The sequence below is a fragment of the Anopheles ziemanni genome, chromosome 3 (assembly GCF_943734765.1).
Source record: "Anopheles ziemanni chromosome 3, idAnoZiCoDA_A2_x.2, whole genome shotgun sequence".
Lineage (NCBI taxonomy): Eukaryota > Metazoa > Arthropoda > Insecta > Diptera > Culicidae > Anopheles > Anopheles ziemanni.
In genome coordinates, this window is record NC_080706.1 from 89,827,369 (window position 1) to 89,845,756 (window position 18,388).

The window sequence follows — 18,388 nt, forward strand, 5'->3', positions numbered from 1 at the left end:
TTTGGGGACGTTGGTCGGTGGTAAACGTTAGAACAAAATAAAAGTCATTTATATCCTTACACGCCCCAGCGGCAAACAATTGTTAGATGGAAAACCCAAAGGGCTTACAATCCTATTTCGTTCTTCGTATGAAGCATTTTTTTAGTTTCATCCACCTCTATCTCACTTTGGGCAGCTTTCAACCCTACCTCCAGCACTTCCAATGGTGTGCTGCAAGTTAATGGTAATTGTGTAATGCATTTTCTTAATTCCTCCCCCTTTTGCTATGCTACATCCAAGTGAGAGTTGTTCTTACAGACTATCAAAAAAATATGTAGAAATACGCTGTTGGTGTGCAACACAAGCTGAAAAACTCGTTTAAAACCCTTTGTAGTACACATTTTCTATCGAATTCTGTTGTTAGGACGCTAAAACAAAACACTTTTATTTATAGGTGATGCGTAAGATAAAAAAAATAGCGAAAGCAAAGGAATGTTGCAGGATAAAAAAAATGTATTAATAAATTATCTCCTAGTATGTGGCGGAAAAGATCCAGTGAAATCATGCAATGTGTGGTAGATGAAAGTCCTAGTTCAATCCAATTCGTATTTGTTGTAAGAAAGCAACAGATTCACTCTCGAAAAAAAACACCTCCCGTTCAACTGGGCATACGCCTATAGTGTAGTGTAAAGTTGAATGTAAAGATGGAAATGAATGAATCAACTAATATTATCTAACGCTACAAAATATTGAAATGTTTGCGAAACACTATGTTACTGGAAAAATAAGGCTGAAGAGATAGATGGTATCCCTAATAGTTGTCGGCCGTACGGTAGTGTTGAGTGTGAAGCTCGTTTGGAGCGATAGATAATAAATAATCATTTGAGCAAGTGCAAGAGGTATGGCGTTCAAACGGAACTGCCACACATCGTCTGTGTTAGGCAGTGAATTTTATCCATCTTCCAGTGTACCGGTGGTAAGTGTGAGCAAATAGATAATGAGGCATTACCCATTTAACATGTTCGATAGCTATTGTACGGCGAAGATGAAAGAGAAAGAGTGAAATTTAAATTAAATGTAAATTTGTCTCGTAATTTGTTTCATACTGGATAAACTAACTATTGGACTCTTGCTTACACTTTTTTGAATGGAGTGTGTGTAGGGAACGAGACCGCTGGTGGAGGACAAGTTGATGTCCACGTAACCCCGGGAGCTAATCTGTCGTGACTGACCGTAAAGGTAAAAATATAAAACTAAACATACGCACGCGCGCCGACACAAATAACATTAATCTTTGCAAATTGAACGAAAAAAAAATCTTACAATAAATTAATAATACATCTTATTACTGCGAAAAAAAGATTGGAAACAAAAGTGTACATGCACTGCGTATCGGTCGATACGGAGACAACTTACAACGTGGCTAAATAAAACTTCATGAAAATTAAACAGTAATTTAAGAGATTCTTTATTTAACTATTATTCTATTTACGGTTTACGTTTTACTGTTACTGGTTGAAAAATAGTCAGCCATTTCAATGTTCCATAGTATTCCAAACAGTTATAATATTAAATCTACCCATCACAATTGGAGACAGCTCCTATATTCATGACTCAATTCCAAAACAATATATCTTAATTCTTGCTTTTTAATAAGTGTTTTAACACGAGAACGCCAGAACATGTGTGATTAATTTTTAACGGGCATAATAATAACGGGGAAGACTTTTCAAATCCCTTGGATTCGGACGAAATTCGGACAGTTAGTTTTGACAACTCACTGACAGGACGGCATGCTGTCAAATGAAATTGTTTTGCTGTCAAAATTTGGTGAGCCTTCCCGAAGATAATCGTACTTTCATGCGAATTGTGTAAATCCCGGACGGAATCGCTGGTGTGAGGGCGATAGTTGAGGAAACACACTGTCCACCGTCGGAGGAAGGGGCTAGGTATGGCCCGTGACTCGCGGAATTATCGAATAAACAACGCCCCGTGTAAAGACGGCCAATGCGCCGCAAAACTGTCGACGAGTCCACCGAACAACAGATCGAGCGACGTGTAGGGAGTGGATGATTTTAGTGTAGTTTTGAAGCGCAAAAAGGGGAAAATCACAAATAGAAAAGTAACACGCACGAACTAGTGCACGCACAACAAACTAGGGAGGACTCAAGCAGTTGTAAATGGGCCAGCAGAAGTGGTACGGTACATGCTTCCTTACGCCAAAGTAAACAAAACATCCCGTTGTTTGCCGGATGTCTGATGTAAGCTAAACTGTCCTAATTTCCTTTTTTTGCAGCTCAAAAATCGACAAAGTAAACGAGCTCTAAACATGGATCGCGTGAAAGTATGTGATCAGATTTTGCTGCAAAAGTTGCACCTGCTAAGCAATGAGGTGCTGCGGACGAACCGTGGCATCACCGAGCGGGACATGGAGGAAGCGTTCAAGCAGTCGATCGGCTACCGGGCGCCACGCTTCTTCCCACAGAACGACGGCATACTGGCGATCGTCTACAGTGCCATATTCGTGGTCGTGCTGTTCATCATTACACCGTTCCTGGCGGGGTTCCTCGAGCTGGTGCTCGGGATGCGCTGCATCGTGCCAAACAACTATCTGATCTGGGAGGCGACGCGACCGGTCTCGAACTGTGACTTTTGCCGCGGGGTCGACCGACCGATCATACTACAGAATCTGACACGCGACGAGTTCCAACCGTACGCGTACTCGTCCCGGCCGATCATCATCAAGCGGGCGGTATCGCACTGGCCGGCCGTGCGGCTGCTCAACTACACCTTCCTGAAGGACCTCTACCTGAAGCACCCGACGGCACTGGACAGCCTGCACGAGGACTGCCAGTTTTTGCACTTTAAATCGAACTTCCAAACGCTACGCGACGTCTTCCGGATGTCGGACGATCGGGCCGAGTTTCGGGCGGGCCAGCAACCGTGGTACGTCGGCTGGAGCAACTGCAACCCGGCCGTGCTCGGTGAGCTGCGGAAGTTGTACCCGAAACCACACTTCCTGCCCGATGACGCCGAAATGCCCAATACAGATTTTGTGTTTCTCGGCTACGAGCAGGGAGCCGTTATGCACGTAAGTTCACGATCTCTTAACGTAAGTTCGTGCTGTCACTCTGATTCATCGCACCCCCTTGATTTCCCCATCGCAGATCGACTACATCCCCCGGTTGATGTGGCAGGCGCAGCTGCGAGGCAACAAGAGCTGGATCCTGGCGCCAACGCCTGAGTGCGATGCGGAGTGTCGCAGCTTCAGCTTTTACGTCGAACCGGGTGACGCGCTGCTCGTTGACACCCGGCTCTGGTACCACGGTACCTTCATCCACTCGAAGGGCGAGTTTTCCCTTACCATACAGTCGGAGTACGGGTAGAGAAGTGGGTGGGTCCTGTCCGAGTAGAGCGAGAGAGATTTACTCCAAAACATCAAGCAAGCCAATTTAGTCGATAACGAGTCTTCGTGATTGCCCGATCGTACAACGATCGGACAAACCAATCAAAGGATCGACTGCGAAAAGTCAAGTCAAGTCAAGTCAAGTAGTTCAATCGTCCTTCCGTAGGTGAAATTTCATGTCGTGTTCGTCGCGCCCTGTGTAAGATAGCTTTACGAGCCTCCTTCATCCTTCCTACCTTTTTTTTTCGTCTAATTTCTCCTCTACGCCGCGAGTGCGTCTTACCGCACGAGTCACGCGGATGCGGTTCGTGTGAGTGTGCAAATGTTTTTCTGTGTGCGTTTTTTTTTAATATTCAATTTTAGTGCCATTTTTCTTTTAAATATTTATTGTACAACGTAGTTTCATTTCTCGTATCTCGTTTGATATTAGCAATCGTAGGGTTGCGCGGTGTTTTTTGTTTGCGTTCATAACTAGTGAGTGTGCATGCTAGCTTTTGTGTTTTCCCCGTACATCATAAGTGACCCATTTCCCTGTGCGCGGTGCCCTTTTCCGTTTGCGCTTGTAAATAATAACGGGAAAGGGAAATCAAGTGGATCGAAACCAGTGGAGCAGAGAGATATTTACAAAGCAGCAAACCAAATGCGTTTCGGGAGCAATAAATCTGGACTGAATACTAATTAAAGTGATTATAAAGTGAAGTGGAAGTGGGGAGCTGTGTGAGAGCACTGTGTCCCTCTGTGCTCGGTAGTGGTGATATCACAAGGGCTTTTACGTTCCATTTATCGAGTCATGATTTTTATTGCTAATTAAAATATGTTAACAATTTTATTACATGTACATACATGTTAACAGTAGTTTAGTAACAGCTGCTTGTAGTCATTTCAAAATAGTACCTTAAGTTGTGGTTTATAATTGGTCGGTACTTCCATCACATACAGCCCTGATTTGCCAGCCATTCCAATTATGGGTTGGTTAGAGGAAAAGATAGGTGGCAACGATTGTAAACTGAACAACTCTCTTCCGTTATATTGACGACTTGATCGTTCTGTCAATTGAGGTACGAAGCCCGATTAAAGGTCTGCAAGTGTTGCGTTGTAGTGTCAAGATTCTAACTCAGCATCAAAGCCATCAGCAGCAAGCAACCGGTGTCGAACACCAGCAGCAGCATCAGCCACAGCCAAGTCCTGTTAAAGACGCATCGCCAGCAGCACTCCCGGAGGCGGTGGTACACCTGGCGGCATCATCACCGTTCCGTAGGCAGACCGAGAATCCATGTCGTCCACCGCCTTGTCCGGTCGGATCGTGGTGAGCTGCTTCAGGTTCACGAGCCGACGGGCCGGCTCACCGTCCATCTGCTTACAACCGCGAACGTCCAACACCCGCAGCCGGTGGCAATGGCACGCGATGTAGTCGAGGCTGTAGTCGGTCAGCTGGTAGCAGCCACGTAGGCTGAGTACCCGCAGTCGGCGCAGATGGATCACGATCTGGCGTACGGCTTCGTCCTTGATGTTGTAGCACTCGCTCAGATCCAACTCCTCGATGGCGGGACAACCCCGCACCAGTGCGTGGACACCTTCGTGCGTGAACTGTTTGCAGGCGGCGAGCGATAGTTTGCGGAGCTCAACGAGCCGGAAGTTGAACAGGAGCGACACGTCGGTCAGGCTATTGCAGCCGGCTAGGTTGAGCACACGAAGCTGCTGGAGTCGTTCGATCGAGTAGCCACTGAACGCAGCAGTCGATGAAGACGCCTGCTGCGACATGCTTTCCTTCTGCTGCATCGCTTCCATGAGTTGGCGCTTTCTTTCGGCATCTTTCACAATTTCCTGCTCAGCCCGGCTTCGCAGCGAGATGCGGAAAGGTTGAACTGGTGGAACGGTGGGCTCTGGTTGAGCTTCTTCTGCTTCGGGAGCAGCAGCCTCTTGCTGTGCATTTTGGGTTCCATTTCCTTCCGTTGAAGGATCCTCAGTAGCTGCCTGCATATGGTGCTGCACCTGCCCGAGCATACCCAGCCCAGTCAGGCCACCGTCCGACACCTTCCTGCAGCCATCTAGTGTCAGGTGCGTCAGGCGAACCAAATTGCGGCAAATGAACTGCACACAGAGGTCGGACATGGCATGGAAGCAGTAGCCAAGATCGAGCACACGCAACTCTCCCAAGGTCTCTGTAATGGCAATGATCGACCGCTCGGACAAATCCAACCCACCGATGTACAGCTCCCTCAGAACATCATTCTTCTTGGAGGCGATTCCATCGACGATTCCTTCACCATTGATGGCCTTACAGTACGAAATGTCGAGCACTTCGAGCTGGGTTAGTTGCGATAGCTGCCGCACGCCCTGGTTGCTGATCGCACGACATTCGCGCATCTTGAGTACACGCAGCTCCGGGAGTTCCTGACAAATCTGCACCAGGCAGGAGTCGGTCACCCGGTACGAGCGCGAAAGGTTGAGATGCTGCAGATGGTTCGCTTGCGTTCGAAGCAGTGTTCTCAATCCTCGACCGGAAAGTTGCTCGCAGCGTTCGAGCTCGAGCCGCTCGAGCTGAAGCTCTGGCGCCATGGCGGCCAGCACCTCCAGCGCATTATCGTCCACCAGAGTGTGACTAAAATCGAGCGTCCGAATGAACGCCTTCCGCTCGCCGATCACCTGCGAGATGTACTGAAAGGTTAGCACACTCTCCGACGGTTGCTTACGATCTCCGGGGTAGAATTTCCGGTACAGCCCGGGATGAAAGGACACGTTGCATCCGGCGAGCCCGAGTGAACACAACGAAGGCATGATTTCCACCAGCCGGTGCAGGATCGCGTCGGAGAGATACTGAATGTTTGCGAGGGACAACTCCGTCACGCTGGACAATGTTTGACGAAGGGCCACCCGTTCGGTAGGATTCTCGAACAACAGTACACACATAAACAGATCCCGACAAGATCGTATCGTGAGCGACCTCAGTCCGGACAGGTGGCTGAGGATGGCAAACAGTGTGCGCTCCTGCAGGTCGCACGTATCGAATGTGATTCGCCGGATGAGTGGCCCGAACTGTTGGAAGAAGTTGCCGAGCCGCTCGAAATCAACTTCCCGTAGCTCGATGTTCGGGAAGTGGCGGAAGCTGTCGAGAAGAAGTTGTACTGGGAGTTCATTGACGTCGAACTGGATGCGCTGCAGTACAAGCCAGAAACCGTCCAGAAATACCGTATGGTGGGCGGCCTCGCACCAACGGCGACAGGTTAGGCCCGCCTCGCGTCGATCCGATGGAGTAAGGTAAGAAAACATCTTTATCAGAATCTTGGAAGAAAAAGAGGAAAAATACTTTGTGGTCAGTACTTTAGATTACGCTAAATATTATCAACCTACACCATATTGTTCAGCCATGGAACCAATTCATTCATTGACTACTTATGTGCGTTTGTTCGTATTATCTCCCTTCCTTAATCAGCCTTAGTAGGCCATTTTTAATCGCTAACGTCACGGATAATATCGCTATCTAGATGTTTACAGCGTAGATAGCATTTTCCTATAGTCATTGGTGCGCATCATGTCTCCGATCGTCGAAGAGTGCGAGTTGTTTTTTGTAGTTTTGGTTTTCTTGTAATCTGGACACGACCGATGGGCGTGAAATTATCGTATGATAACACCCTGTCAGGTGTTCTCTCCTTTTTTGTTGGCTTGCCCAATTTCATAACATTATAATACACCCACTGTCTACGCCTTTCCAGAAAGAGATCTCGTGACCACCAATAAAAAAACACTCCCCCCCAAACCTTACCTCCATCGGAAGGTCCGCATAACGCGGTCCAAACTCATCGTAGTTGGCATCGTACGGTGCTAAATCTGGCGAACGTAGCTCGGACTCATCTTTCTCGATACTTCTGCTACGAAAACTGGTCAGGCCTGCCCGAAAAGCCATGGTGGTCACAAATGGATACTTTAGAATCCCTTTGGTGGCACCCACACACTTCTCGTAACAACGGCTGATCAACTCCGAACGTATCCGCGCACTACGGTAGACTGCACGACGATGAACGATAAGAGAAGTACTAAACCTTTCGATGTTTTGATGACGTCGTGGGGGTGGTGGGGTTGGTCGAGGGTAACATTAACTACCACCCCGATGGCCGTGTGTTATGGGGGCCGATGTAGGCGAAGGTAGCAAGATCAGGGTCGCAAAACAATACACAGTCACAGTTGTTGTTTTCATTTTCGACCGGTTGACGTTTGTCTCATTGTTTTGAAACCGTATGAACCCAAGGAACGGAGTCATCGATAACAAATGGAGCGAGCTAGGGATGGAGGCATTGAAATACTCTGTTCAAGCCGTTACAATAGTATCACAACCAAACATTTCGTTAAATATGTTGTTGTAAATCCAATTTTTAGAGCGAAAGATGTTTTTATGAAAAATATGATAATTCTAAAATAATTACAGTGTACTTATTTCAATTCAAAAAAATAAAATGAGATGGATACTTTATTTTAGGGGGTCCGCGACAGCCGAGCGGTAGCGCCGGTTAGAAAATCGGTCCATGAGCGCCGAGGCTTACCACCTCGACGGCGAGGGTTCGAATCCCAACCGAGACCCTCCCCTGTACCAGAGGACTGACTATCCACGTACAACAGGGAAACAAGTCTTGTAAGCCCTCAACGGGCAGGCATGACCAACAAGGTCGTTACGCCAAGAAGAAGAAGAAGATACTTTATTTTATGTATTATGTCGGTACATCATTCTTCTCACTTAATTTACGCCTACAACGCCACCTCCGTCTTTCGGGACAGCCTGTAAGAACTTTACGAGCTGGGTCGTACGATGCCATTCGCTTGACATGACCAGTCTACCGGAGCCTGGTGAGTCTAATTTGCTACACCACAATAAGGTCGACTCATAGAGCTCACCATTGTATCGGCTCTTCTTCTCTTCTGCTGGTGGAGCCTTATTATGCAATGATTTACTTTTTTATTGAAGTACTGAGCCTACCGTGAGAGGACCTTTGGCTGGTTGCTGATCTTTGATGCGATACCAGGTCAATCTGCGTACCCGCTAAAACTGGTGTTGCCACGATGTTCTCCTGACAGGTTGTAGGCACAGTTTGCTGTCGTTGTCTGTAGAGCATACCATCTCCCACTCGTATCTACTTCTCCATGTTGAAGTAATAGAGACTTATCTCTGAATCTCTGGCAGAAGAGTTCGACTCAACTCTCCTTAAGACCGGTAGCGATCGTTGTTGACTGCTCTATAATTTCCTATGTTCAACAGAATCGATTGGTAGCGGGGATCGAGCAGACACAACTCTTAACGGGGCGGGCATGACCAAGAAGAAGAAGAAGAAGAAGACGAAGAAATACTCTAGCTCTTATATTGCATTTTTATTGCAAACACTTTTTAGACCTCATAACAGCGGGCTATCAAAACAGGAATCAACGTTTTTAGACCAGTGGTTTCTCAACACTCATTTTTGATAAAAAATGTTTATACAACAAATGCTTAGAATTGTTTTTAAACCAATTTCAAGTAGACTTATCTTTCCTAAGCCTTATTGTTACAGCGTTTTACAGGTCACCTAGCAATCGGGGCAGTGTATGTAGAACATCAAGAATGATAGCCTACTGCAGAGTATTTGATGTAGAATAGTAAAACCCACAAGTGGCAACACAAACCGGTAAGTAGAATATCCATCACTTTCTAGGATCTACCAGAATGAAAGTTGTCTCATGGATGTTCGAAGTAGAGACGACCAATTGAGAGGTACAGGATAAGGTAGGCTATGATCGCTTTTTCGCATCAGAAAACGAGCGCGAATCACAACAATGCTCGCAAAAGTATGTTTTCGACCGGAAAGCGATTTTCCCCTACTTTTACCTGCACCCCTCAACTCGTCGTGCCTACTTCGAACATCCACGCGACAACTTTCATTCTGGTAGATCCTAGAAAGTGATGGATATTCTACTTACCGGTTTGTGTTGCCACTTGTGGGTTTTGCTATTCTACATCAAATACTCTGCAGTAGGCTATCATTCTTGATGTTCTACATACACTGCCCCGATTGCTAGGTGACCTGTAAAACGCTGTAACAGCTTCTTCAGCCCACCACTAAATAGTGCAATACTCGATAAATTTCCTGGCAAGTTCTAAATTGCCTGTCCTATGACTATGTGGATCATTGGCAGTCAAAGTGTTAAGACGCTACCACTTCTGTGTCTTGGTCGTGTATTTGAATGTTAGTTCTTTCCCGGGTTTCTTCTTCATATTTACTCTACAATGCCATCCAAAAGAATGAAATTTAATCCCTTTTGTGAATAACACTTTTTTTTTCACACACAGCAAATTTTTAATCAATCACAGTTAAACTCAATATCATGATGCTCTCTGGACGATTGAAGTTCTGGACGAGCACCGACAGAATTCTCAGACCACAAAACTCGTATCGTATCCAAATGTGCATCAATATGTGGATACAGCGTTTTACATCTCACCTAGCAACCGGGGCAGTGTATGTCCTACTTCGAACATCCACGCGACAACTTTCATTCTGGTAGATTCTAGAAAGTGATGATTTTTCTACTTACCCGTTTGTGTTGCCACTTGTGGGTTTTGCTATTCTACATCAAATACTCTGCAGTAGGCTACCATTTTTGATGTTCTACATACACTGCCCCGGTTGCTAGGTGAGATGTAAAACACTGTAAAGCAAGCCGTAGACGTTAAAGTACCTACAGACTGTCGCCAAGGCCTGCCAAGACAAGACCAAGGCAACACTTGACAAGCTACTAGCAAGTGCCAAAAAATCTTGCCTTGGTCTTGCCCGTGTGTGAAAGCCCTCGGTAATACTCAGCAATCATTGGATTTGAAATTGCTGAGAAACCGTTGGTGATTTCGGAACAGTCGATTTGATTCATTTTCATTCGTTCATAGTTGAACGACTTTAGTGCCTAATCTGTTCCAGGACACAAAATAACACACAATTACACTACAAACAGCGTTTCACAACACAAAGCACTGCACTATTTTCGTAGACACATCCATTTCTGATGCACACGCATAGAAAACAGTTTGCTTTGATTGTTTCGTTAACAAGTTGTCAAGTGTTGGCGACAACATTTTCTCGACGAGCAACTTTTGGTTGCGCTAGCTATCACTAGTAGTCGCTAGTGTAGAATCGCTAGCGAGTAGCGCATTGGCGGTAAGTACTTGGCGCCAATATTGGCGTAGTCTGTAGGTGCTTTTAAAGTACCTACAGACTGTCGCCAAGGCCTGCCAAGACAAGACCAAGGCAACACTTGACAAGCTACTAGCAAGTGCCAAAAAATCTTGCCTTGGTCTTGCCCGTGTGTGAAAGCCCTCGGTAATACTCAGCAATCATTGGATTTGAAATTGCTGAGAAACCGTTGGTGATTTCGGAACAGTCGATTTGATTCATTTTCATTCGTTCATAGTTGAACGACTTTAGTGCCTAATCTGTTCCAGGACACAAAATAACACACAATTACACTACAAACAGCGTTTCACAACACAAACCACTGCACTATTTTCGTAGATACATCCATTTCTGATGCACATGCATGTAAAACGGTTTGCTTTGATTGTTTCGTGAACAAGTTGTCAAGTGTTGGCGACAACATTTTCTCGGTGAGCAACTTTTGGTTGCGCTAGCTATCACTAGTAGTCGCTAGTGTAGAATCGCTAGCGAGTAGCGCATTGGCGGTAAGTACTTGGCGCCAATATTGGCGTAGTCTGTACGCACCTTTAGAATTACAATTATTTAGTTTTTATAATTACTTTAGCTTTTATATTGCATTTTTATTGCACAACACTTTTTAGAGCTCATGACAGAGGGCTATCGGGCGATGTTAGAACAGCGTTTTGGTACAAATAAACTCAATATCATGATACTCTGTGGACGATTGAAGTTCTGTAGGGGCACGACAGAATTCTCGGATCACCAAACTCGCTTCGTATCCGAATGTGCATCAATATGTGGAGAACACTACAAATGAATGTCCCAGCTCGTGGTACTTGTGTCCGTTATGGCCTGCTGTGTAGTGACTTTTGTGGAATAGTGTACATCCTAGACTATCTGCAGAGATGAATTAGTAACTTACCAAAAATGTGTCATTTTCATCATTTTAAATTCAAATACATCAAACAAGATGCCTAAGTTTGTACGAATTCGGTTTGCATCGATAACCACTCCATCCATAAGCCGTGTTGGCATGCTTCCAACAAATTTTCTGTAAATTTCTTCACTTAAAGCTTGCCAAATAAGCTTTTTCTACCAATTCGGAATATCCCTCGCCCCTAGAAGAAAAACTACTCGCCCTTACGAATCGTGGTGAGTTGCTTCAGGTTCACGAGCCGACGGGCCGGCTCACCGTCCATCTGCTCGCAACCACGAACGTCCAACACCCGCAGCCGGTGGCAATGGGACGCGATGTAGTCGAGGCTGTAGTCGGTCAGCTGGTAGCAGCCGCGCAGGCTGAGCACCCGAAGCCGCCGCAGATGGATCACGATCTGGCGTACGGTTTCGTCCTTGATCTTGTAGCACTCGCTCAGATCCAACTCCTCGATGGCGGGAAAACCCCGCACCAGTGCTTGGATACCTTTGTGTGTGAACTGTTTGCAGGCGGCGAGCGATAGTTTGCGGAGCTCAACGAGCCGGAAGTTGAACAGGAGCGACACGTCGGTCAGGCTATAGCAGCCGGCTAGGTTGAGCACACGGAGCTGCTGGAGTCGTTCGATCGAGTAGCAACTGAACGCAGTAGTCGATGAAGACGCCTGCTGCGACATGCTTTCCTTCTGCTCCATCGCTTCCATGCGTTGGCGCTTCCTTTCGGCATCTTTCACAATTTCCTGCTCAGCACACCTACGAAGCGGGATGCGGATAGGTTGGAATTGTGGAACGGTGGGAATTGGTTGAGCTTTCTCTACTTCGGGAGCAGCAGCCTTTTGCTGTGCATTTTGGATTCGGTTTCCTTCCGTTGACGGATCCTCAGTAGCTGCCTGCATATGCTGCTGCACCTGCCCGAGCATACCCAGCCCAGTCAGGCCACAGTCCGACACCTTCCTGCAGCCATCTAGTGTCAGGTGCGTCAGGCGAACCAAATTGCGGCAAATGAACTGCACACAGAGGTCGGACATGGCATGGAAGCAGTAGCCAAGATCGAGCACACGCAACTCTCCCAAGGTCTCCGTAATGGCAATGATCGACCGCTCGGACAAATCCAACCCACCGATGTACAGCTCCCTCAGAACATCATTCTTCTTGGAGGCGATTCCATCGACGATTCCTTCACCATTGATGGCCTTACAGTACGAAATGTCGAGCACTTCGAGCTGGGTTAGTTGCGACAGCTGCCGCACGCCCTGGTTGCTGATCTTACACTTGCGCATTTTGAGTACACGCAATCCCGGGAGTTCCTGACAAATTTCTTTCAGAGTGTCATTATCCATCTTGTACCAGGTTGAAAGGTTCAGATGCTGCAGATGGTTCGCTTGCGTTCGAAGCAGCATAGAAAAGAATTGGGACAGCTTCCTCATAAAAGTCTCACAACGAGGACCTATTCCCGGACCTATTCCCGACGTTTCTTCCAACTCGAGTCGTTTGAGTTGAAGCTCTGGCACCATGACGGGTAGCTCCTTCAGCTCTCTCGCGCTGATAAATGAAGTCGTATAGCATGGGATGCATTTGCATTGCAATAGCTTGGAATTAAAGTACACGACGCGTGTGACAAGCCCGAGCGAACAAAGCGAAGGCATACATTCCCCCAGCCGGTCTAGGAGTGTGTCGTTGATGTTGGCAACGGACAGCTCCGTCACGCCAGACAACGTTTGACGGAGGGCCGCTCGTTTTGTTGGATTCTCGTCCAGCACGCTCTTGGACGTGTACGGGATTCGACAAGAGCGTATCGAGAGCGACTGCAATCCGGATAGGTGGCTCAGGATGGTGAATAGTGTGCGCTCCTCCAGGTCGCACGCATCGAATACGATTCTCCGTATGTGTGGTCCGAATTGAGGGAAGAAGTTACCGAGCCGATCGAAATCAACCTCCCGCAGCTCGATGTTCGGCAAGTAGGAGTAGTGGAGCAGGTGCTGCATGAACAGTTCATTCTCATCGGACTCGAAGCGCTGCAGTACAAGCCAGTATCCGTCCAGAAATGCCGTATGGTGGGTGGCCTCGTACCAACGGCGACAGGTTAGACCCGCCTCGCGCCGATCCGATGGAGTAAGGTAAGACAAAATCTTTAGCAGAATCTTGGAAAAAAAGAAAAATACTTCGTGGTCAGTACTCTTGTAGAAAACAAAATGTGAATCATTTGTTGCCAAACATTATTAGTAAAGAATATTGTGAATCAATTGAAAAACAGCAACCACTTGTGAGCGTATGTTCGTAGGCGATGCACTCCCTTCCCTAATCAGCCTTAGTAGGCCACTTTTAATCGCGTACGTCACGGATAATATCGTTATCTTGATGCTTGCAGGGAAGATAGCTTGTCCCCACAGTAATTGCCGAGAGTGCAAGTTGCTCCTCGTAGTTTTGGTTTTTTATTGTCATCAGAACGCGTTCGAAGGTGGTGATCGTATGATAACAACTTGTCGGGTGTCATCTCCTTTTTTATTGATTTACACAATTTCCTAACATTTCAATACCCACTGTCAACATCTCTTTCCAGCAAGAGATCTCGTGACCACCAATAAAAAACATTCGCTCTCCCCTCAACCCTACCTCCATCGGAAGATCCGCAAAACGTGGTCCAAACTCATCGTAGTTGACATCGTACGGAGCTAAATCTGGTGAACGTGCAGCGGACTCATCTTTCTCATCTATTTCGATGCTTCTGGCCCGGTCTGCTTTGAATGCCATAGTGGTCAGAATCGAATGCTTTATAACCCTTTTGTATGGCGCTCGACACTCCTAATAACCGAGTACCTGCACCGAACGTATCCGCGCACTACGCTAGACTGCAGGACTAAGAATGATAAGGAACGCACTGAACCCTTCGATGTTTTGGAATTGACGGTTTACCCACATCCGGGTTGTCAGGAGGTGATAGAGGATAAGATTAAATACCACGACTGTGTGTTGTATGCGCGGTATAGGGTGTAGGCAAAGGTAGCCAGATGAGGGCTGCAAAACAATTCGTTGCAGGGGGATTTTATTGTCATTATCGCACGGAATATCAATGTGCAGTTGAGTAAAATCATAGTACGGATTGATATGTTACTTTTCTCAGTAGCACGTTACAGATAGAAAGTCGAATGAAGAGTATGCAAAGTCGGGAAAAGAGAGAATGTATTTTTCATAAGGTTATGGGTCCCGATTCCAGTTTGAACCCAGAATACAATTTGAAATTCTGGGGGGTTGAATTCTGGTTGATTCTGGTTGGGGGTGAACTTGGATGGTGTGTAAGATGGTTGTGCATCAGTATTTGCAGCAAAGCCAGTGGTAAATACGAACCAGATTAAGTTTCTAGGATAGCACTTTGTGTGCCTTGAATGTTGGTCATAAGAAGTCGCTATATGCATGGATGTCAAATTTCTACTTTACTGTTCAACTTTGTAGTTTACAATACATTGTATGTTCAAGTATTGATTTGAAGTTCAAGCCGTACTACCTAATGGTGATACTCGAGCTTCTACTGTTTTTCGTAAAACGGGGCTTATCATGAATACAAAATAAGTTTTTGGGAGTTATTATCTATTTATCAAATCAGTATGTTGGTTGGCAAGGAATAACATTTGCGATGGATTGATTTTCATTTAAAGTATAATCATAAGTATAGTATAAGTACAATCTTTTTTGATAAAATTTGTTTTATAACATTTATATAGTTATATATATTTATATATATAACTATAATTTTCATGTTGCATTTTCATTTACTTATGGGTCAAAAACTTTTTAGAACTGATTTTTGCTGTCACCCACTTTTGGGTGACATGGCAGTCAACGTGTTAACACGCCGTGTTGGCATGCTTCCAACAAATTTTCTGTGGATTTCTTCACTTAAAGCTTGCCAAATAAGCTTTTTCTACCAATTCGGAATATCCCTCGCCCCTAGAAGAAAAATTACTCGCCCTTATGAATCGTGGTGAGTTGCTTCAGGTTCACTAGCCGACGGGCCGGCTCACCGTCCATCTGCTTGCAACCGCGAACGTCCAACACCCGCAGCCGGTGGCAATGGGACGCGATGTAGTCGAGGCTGTAGTCGGTCAGCTGGTAGCAGCCGCGCAGGCTGAGCACCCGCAGCCGCCGCAAATGGATCACGATCTGGCGTACGGTTTCGTCCTTGATGTTGTAGCACTCGCTCAGATCCAACTGCTCGATAGCGGGACAATCCCGCACCAGTGCGTGGACACCTTCGTGCGTGAACTGTTTGCAGGCGGCGAGCGATAGTTTGCGGAGCTCAACGAGCCGGAAGTTGAACAGGAGCGACACGTCGGTCAGGCTATAGCAGCCGGCTAGGTTGAGCACACGGAGCTGCTGGAGTCGTTCGATCGAGTAGCAACTGAACGCAGTAGTCGATGAAGACGCCTGCTGCGACATGCTTTCCTTCTGCTCCATCGCTTCCATGCGTTGGCGCTTCCTTTCGGCATCGTTCACAATTTCCTGCTCAGCACACCTACGAAGCGGGATGCGGATAGGTTGGACTTGTGGAACGGTAAGCTTTGGTTGAACTTCGTCTGCTTCGGGAGCAGCAGCCTTTTGGTGTGCATTTTGGATTCGGTTTCCTTCCGTTGAAGAATCCTCAGTAGCTGCCTGCATATGGTGCTGCACCTGCTCGAGCATACCCAGCCCAGTCAGGCCACCGTCCGACACCTTCCTGCAGCCATCCAGTGTCAGGTGCGTCAGGCGAACCAAATTGCGGCAAATGAACTGCACACAGAGGTCGGACATGGCATGGAAGCAGTAGCCAAGATCGAGCACACGCAACTCTCCCAAGGTCTCCGTAATGGCAATGATCGACCGCTCGGACAAATCCAACCCACCGATGTACAGCTCCCTCAGAACATCATTCTTCTTGGAGGCGATTCCATCGACGATTCCTTCACCATTGATGGCCTTACAGTACGAAATGTCGAGCACTTCGAGCTGGGTTAGTTGCGATAGCTGCTGCAGGCCCTGGTTGCTGATCTTACACTTGCGCATCTTGAGTACACGCAACCCCGGAAGTTCCTGACAAATCTGTTTCAGAGTGTGATTACCCATCTTGTACCAGGTTGAAAGGTTGAGATGCTGCAGATGGTTCGCTTGCGTTCGAAGCAGCATAGAAAAGAATAGGTTCACCGTCTCCATAGCATTCCCACAACGAGGACCTATTCCCGTCGTTTCTTCCAACTCGAGCCGTTTGAGTTGAAGCTCTGGCACCATGACGGGTAGCTCCTTCAGCTCTCTTGCGCTGTTAAAACAGTTCTTAAATATGTAGCCTGGGAAGAATTTGCGTCGCAATCGCTCGGAATTAAAGTACATGACACGGCGCACAAGCCCGAGCGAACACAGCGAAGGCATACATTCCACCAGCCGGTCTAGGAGTGTGTCGTTGATGTTGGCAACGGACAGCTCCGTCACGCCAGACAACGTTTGACGGAGGGCCGCCTGTTCGGTTGGATTCTCGTCCAGCACGCTCTTGGACGTATACGGGATTTGACAAGAGCGTATCGAGAGCGACTGCAATCCAGATAGGTGGCTCAGGATGGTGAATAGTGTGCGCTCCTCCAGGTCGCACGCATCGAATACGATTCTACGTATGTGTAGTCCGAATTGAGCGAAGAAGTTACCGAGCCGATCGAAATCAACCTCCCGCAGCTCGATGTTCGGGAAATGGTGGGAGTAGTCAAGCAGGTGCTGCATGAACAGTTCATTCTCATCGGACTCGAAGCGCTTTAGGACGAGCCAGTATCTGTCCATAAATGCCGTATGGTGAGTGGCCTCGTACCAACGGCGACAGGTTAGTCCCGCCTCTCGCCGTTCCGATGGAGTAAGGTAAGAAAACATCTTTAGCAGAATCTTGGAAGAAAAAAGGGAAAAAATACTTTGTGGTCAGTACACTTGTAGAAAACAAAATGTGAATCACTTGTTGCCAAACATTATTAGTAAAGAATATTGTGAATCAATTGAAAAACAGCAACCACTTGTGAGCGTATGTTCGTAGGCGATGCACTCCCTTCCCTAATCAGCCTTAGTAGGCCACTTTTAATCGCGTACGTCACGGATAATATCGTTATCTTGATGCTTGCAGGGAAGATAGCTTATCCCCACAGTAATTGCCGAGAGTGCAAGTTGCTGTTCGTAGTTTTGGTTTTTTATTGTCATCAGAACGCGTTCGAAGGTCGTGATCGTATGATAACGACTTGTCGGGTGTCATCTCCTTTTTTTATTGATTTACACAATTTCCTGACATTTCAATACCCAGTGTCTACATCGTTCACAACATCGACACTTTCCAGCAAGCGATCTCATGATCACCAATAAAAACATCCACTCTCCCCTCAACCCTACCTCCATCGGAAGATCCGCAAAACGTGGTCCAAACTCATCGTAGTTGACATCATATGGAGCTAAATCTGGTAAACGTGCAGCGGACTCATTTTTCTCATCTATTTCGATGCTTTTGGTACCAATACTGCCCAGGTCTGCTTGGAATGCCATAGTGGTCAGAATCGAATGCTTTATAACCCTATTGTATGGCGCTCGACTCTCCTAGTAACCGAGTACCTGAACCGAACGTATCCACGCACTACGCTAGACTGCAGGACTAAGAATGATAAGGAACGCACCGAACCCTTCGATGTTTTGGAATTGACGGTTTACCCACATCCGGGTTGTCAGGAGGTGATAGAGGATAAGATTAAATATCACCCAGACGGCTGTGTGTTGTACGCGCGGTATAGGGTGTAGGCAAAGGTAGCCAGATGAGGGCTGCAAAACAATTCTTTGCAGGGGGATTTTATTGTCGTTATCGCACGGAATATCAATATGCAGTTGATTGAGCTGTTGAGTAAAATCGTAGTACGCA

At 46.7% G+C, this 18,388-nt stretch overlaps 4 protein-coding genes across 5 annotated transcripts; 1 reads left to right on the plus strand and 3 right to left on the minus strand.

Moving 5' to 3' along the window:
* Positions 1-1,820: 1,820 nt before the first annotated feature.
* Positions 1,821-4,066, plus strand: LOC131286573 (uncharacterized). 2 transcript variants are annotated; one of them, XM_058315543.1, is made up of 3 exons: positions 1,821-2,203; positions 2,276-3,070; positions 3,147-4,066. In XM_058315543.1, exons 1-3 carry the CDS (start codon positions 2,186-2,188, stop codon positions 3,363-3,365), a joined length of 1,032 nt encoding a protein of 343 aa, XP_058171526.1. In that variant the 5' UTR covers positions 1,821-2,185; the 3' UTR covers positions 3,366-4,066. The 2 variants fall into 2 exon arrangements, with proteins under 2 accessions (XP_058171526.1, XP_058171527.1); XM_058315544.1 differs by having other exon boundaries at positions 1,821-2,176.
* Positions 4,067-4,175: 109 nt separating this feature from the next.
* Positions 4,176-7,496, minus strand: LOC131286568 (uncharacterized). The gene is made up of 2 exons (XM_058315536.1): positions 7,149-7,496; positions 4,176-6,667 (listed from the first exon to the last, which is right to left on the minus strand). The coding sequence occupies exons 1-2, from the start codon at positions 7,287-7,289 to the stop codon at positions 4,574-4,576; spliced, it is 2,235 nt and encodes a 744-aa protein (XP_058171519.1). The 5' UTR covers positions 7,290-7,496; the 3' UTR covers positions 4,176-4,573.
* A 4,188-nt stretch (positions 7,497-11,684) lies between these two features.
* LOC131285774 (F-box and leucine-rich repeat protein 13-like) lies at positions 11,685-14,235 on the minus strand. The gene is made up of 2 exons (XM_058314630.1): positions 14,098-14,235; positions 11,685-13,625 (listed from the first exon to the last, which is right to left on the minus strand). Exons 1-2 carry the CDS (start codon positions 14,233-14,235, stop codon positions 11,685-11,687), a joined length of 2,079 nt encoding a protein of 692 aa, XP_058170613.1.
* Positions 14,236-15,441: 1,206 nt separating this feature from the next.
* LOC131285775 (F-box and leucine-rich repeat protein 13-like) lies at positions 15,442-18,021 on the minus strand. Its single transcript, XM_058314632.1, has 2 exons — positions 17,872-18,021; positions 15,442-17,379 (listed from the first exon to the last, which is right to left on the minus strand). Exons 1-2 carry the CDS (start codon positions 18,019-18,021, stop codon positions 15,442-15,444), a joined length of 2,088 nt encoding a protein of 695 aa, XP_058170615.1.
* Positions 18,022-18,388: the final 367 nt, after the last annotated feature.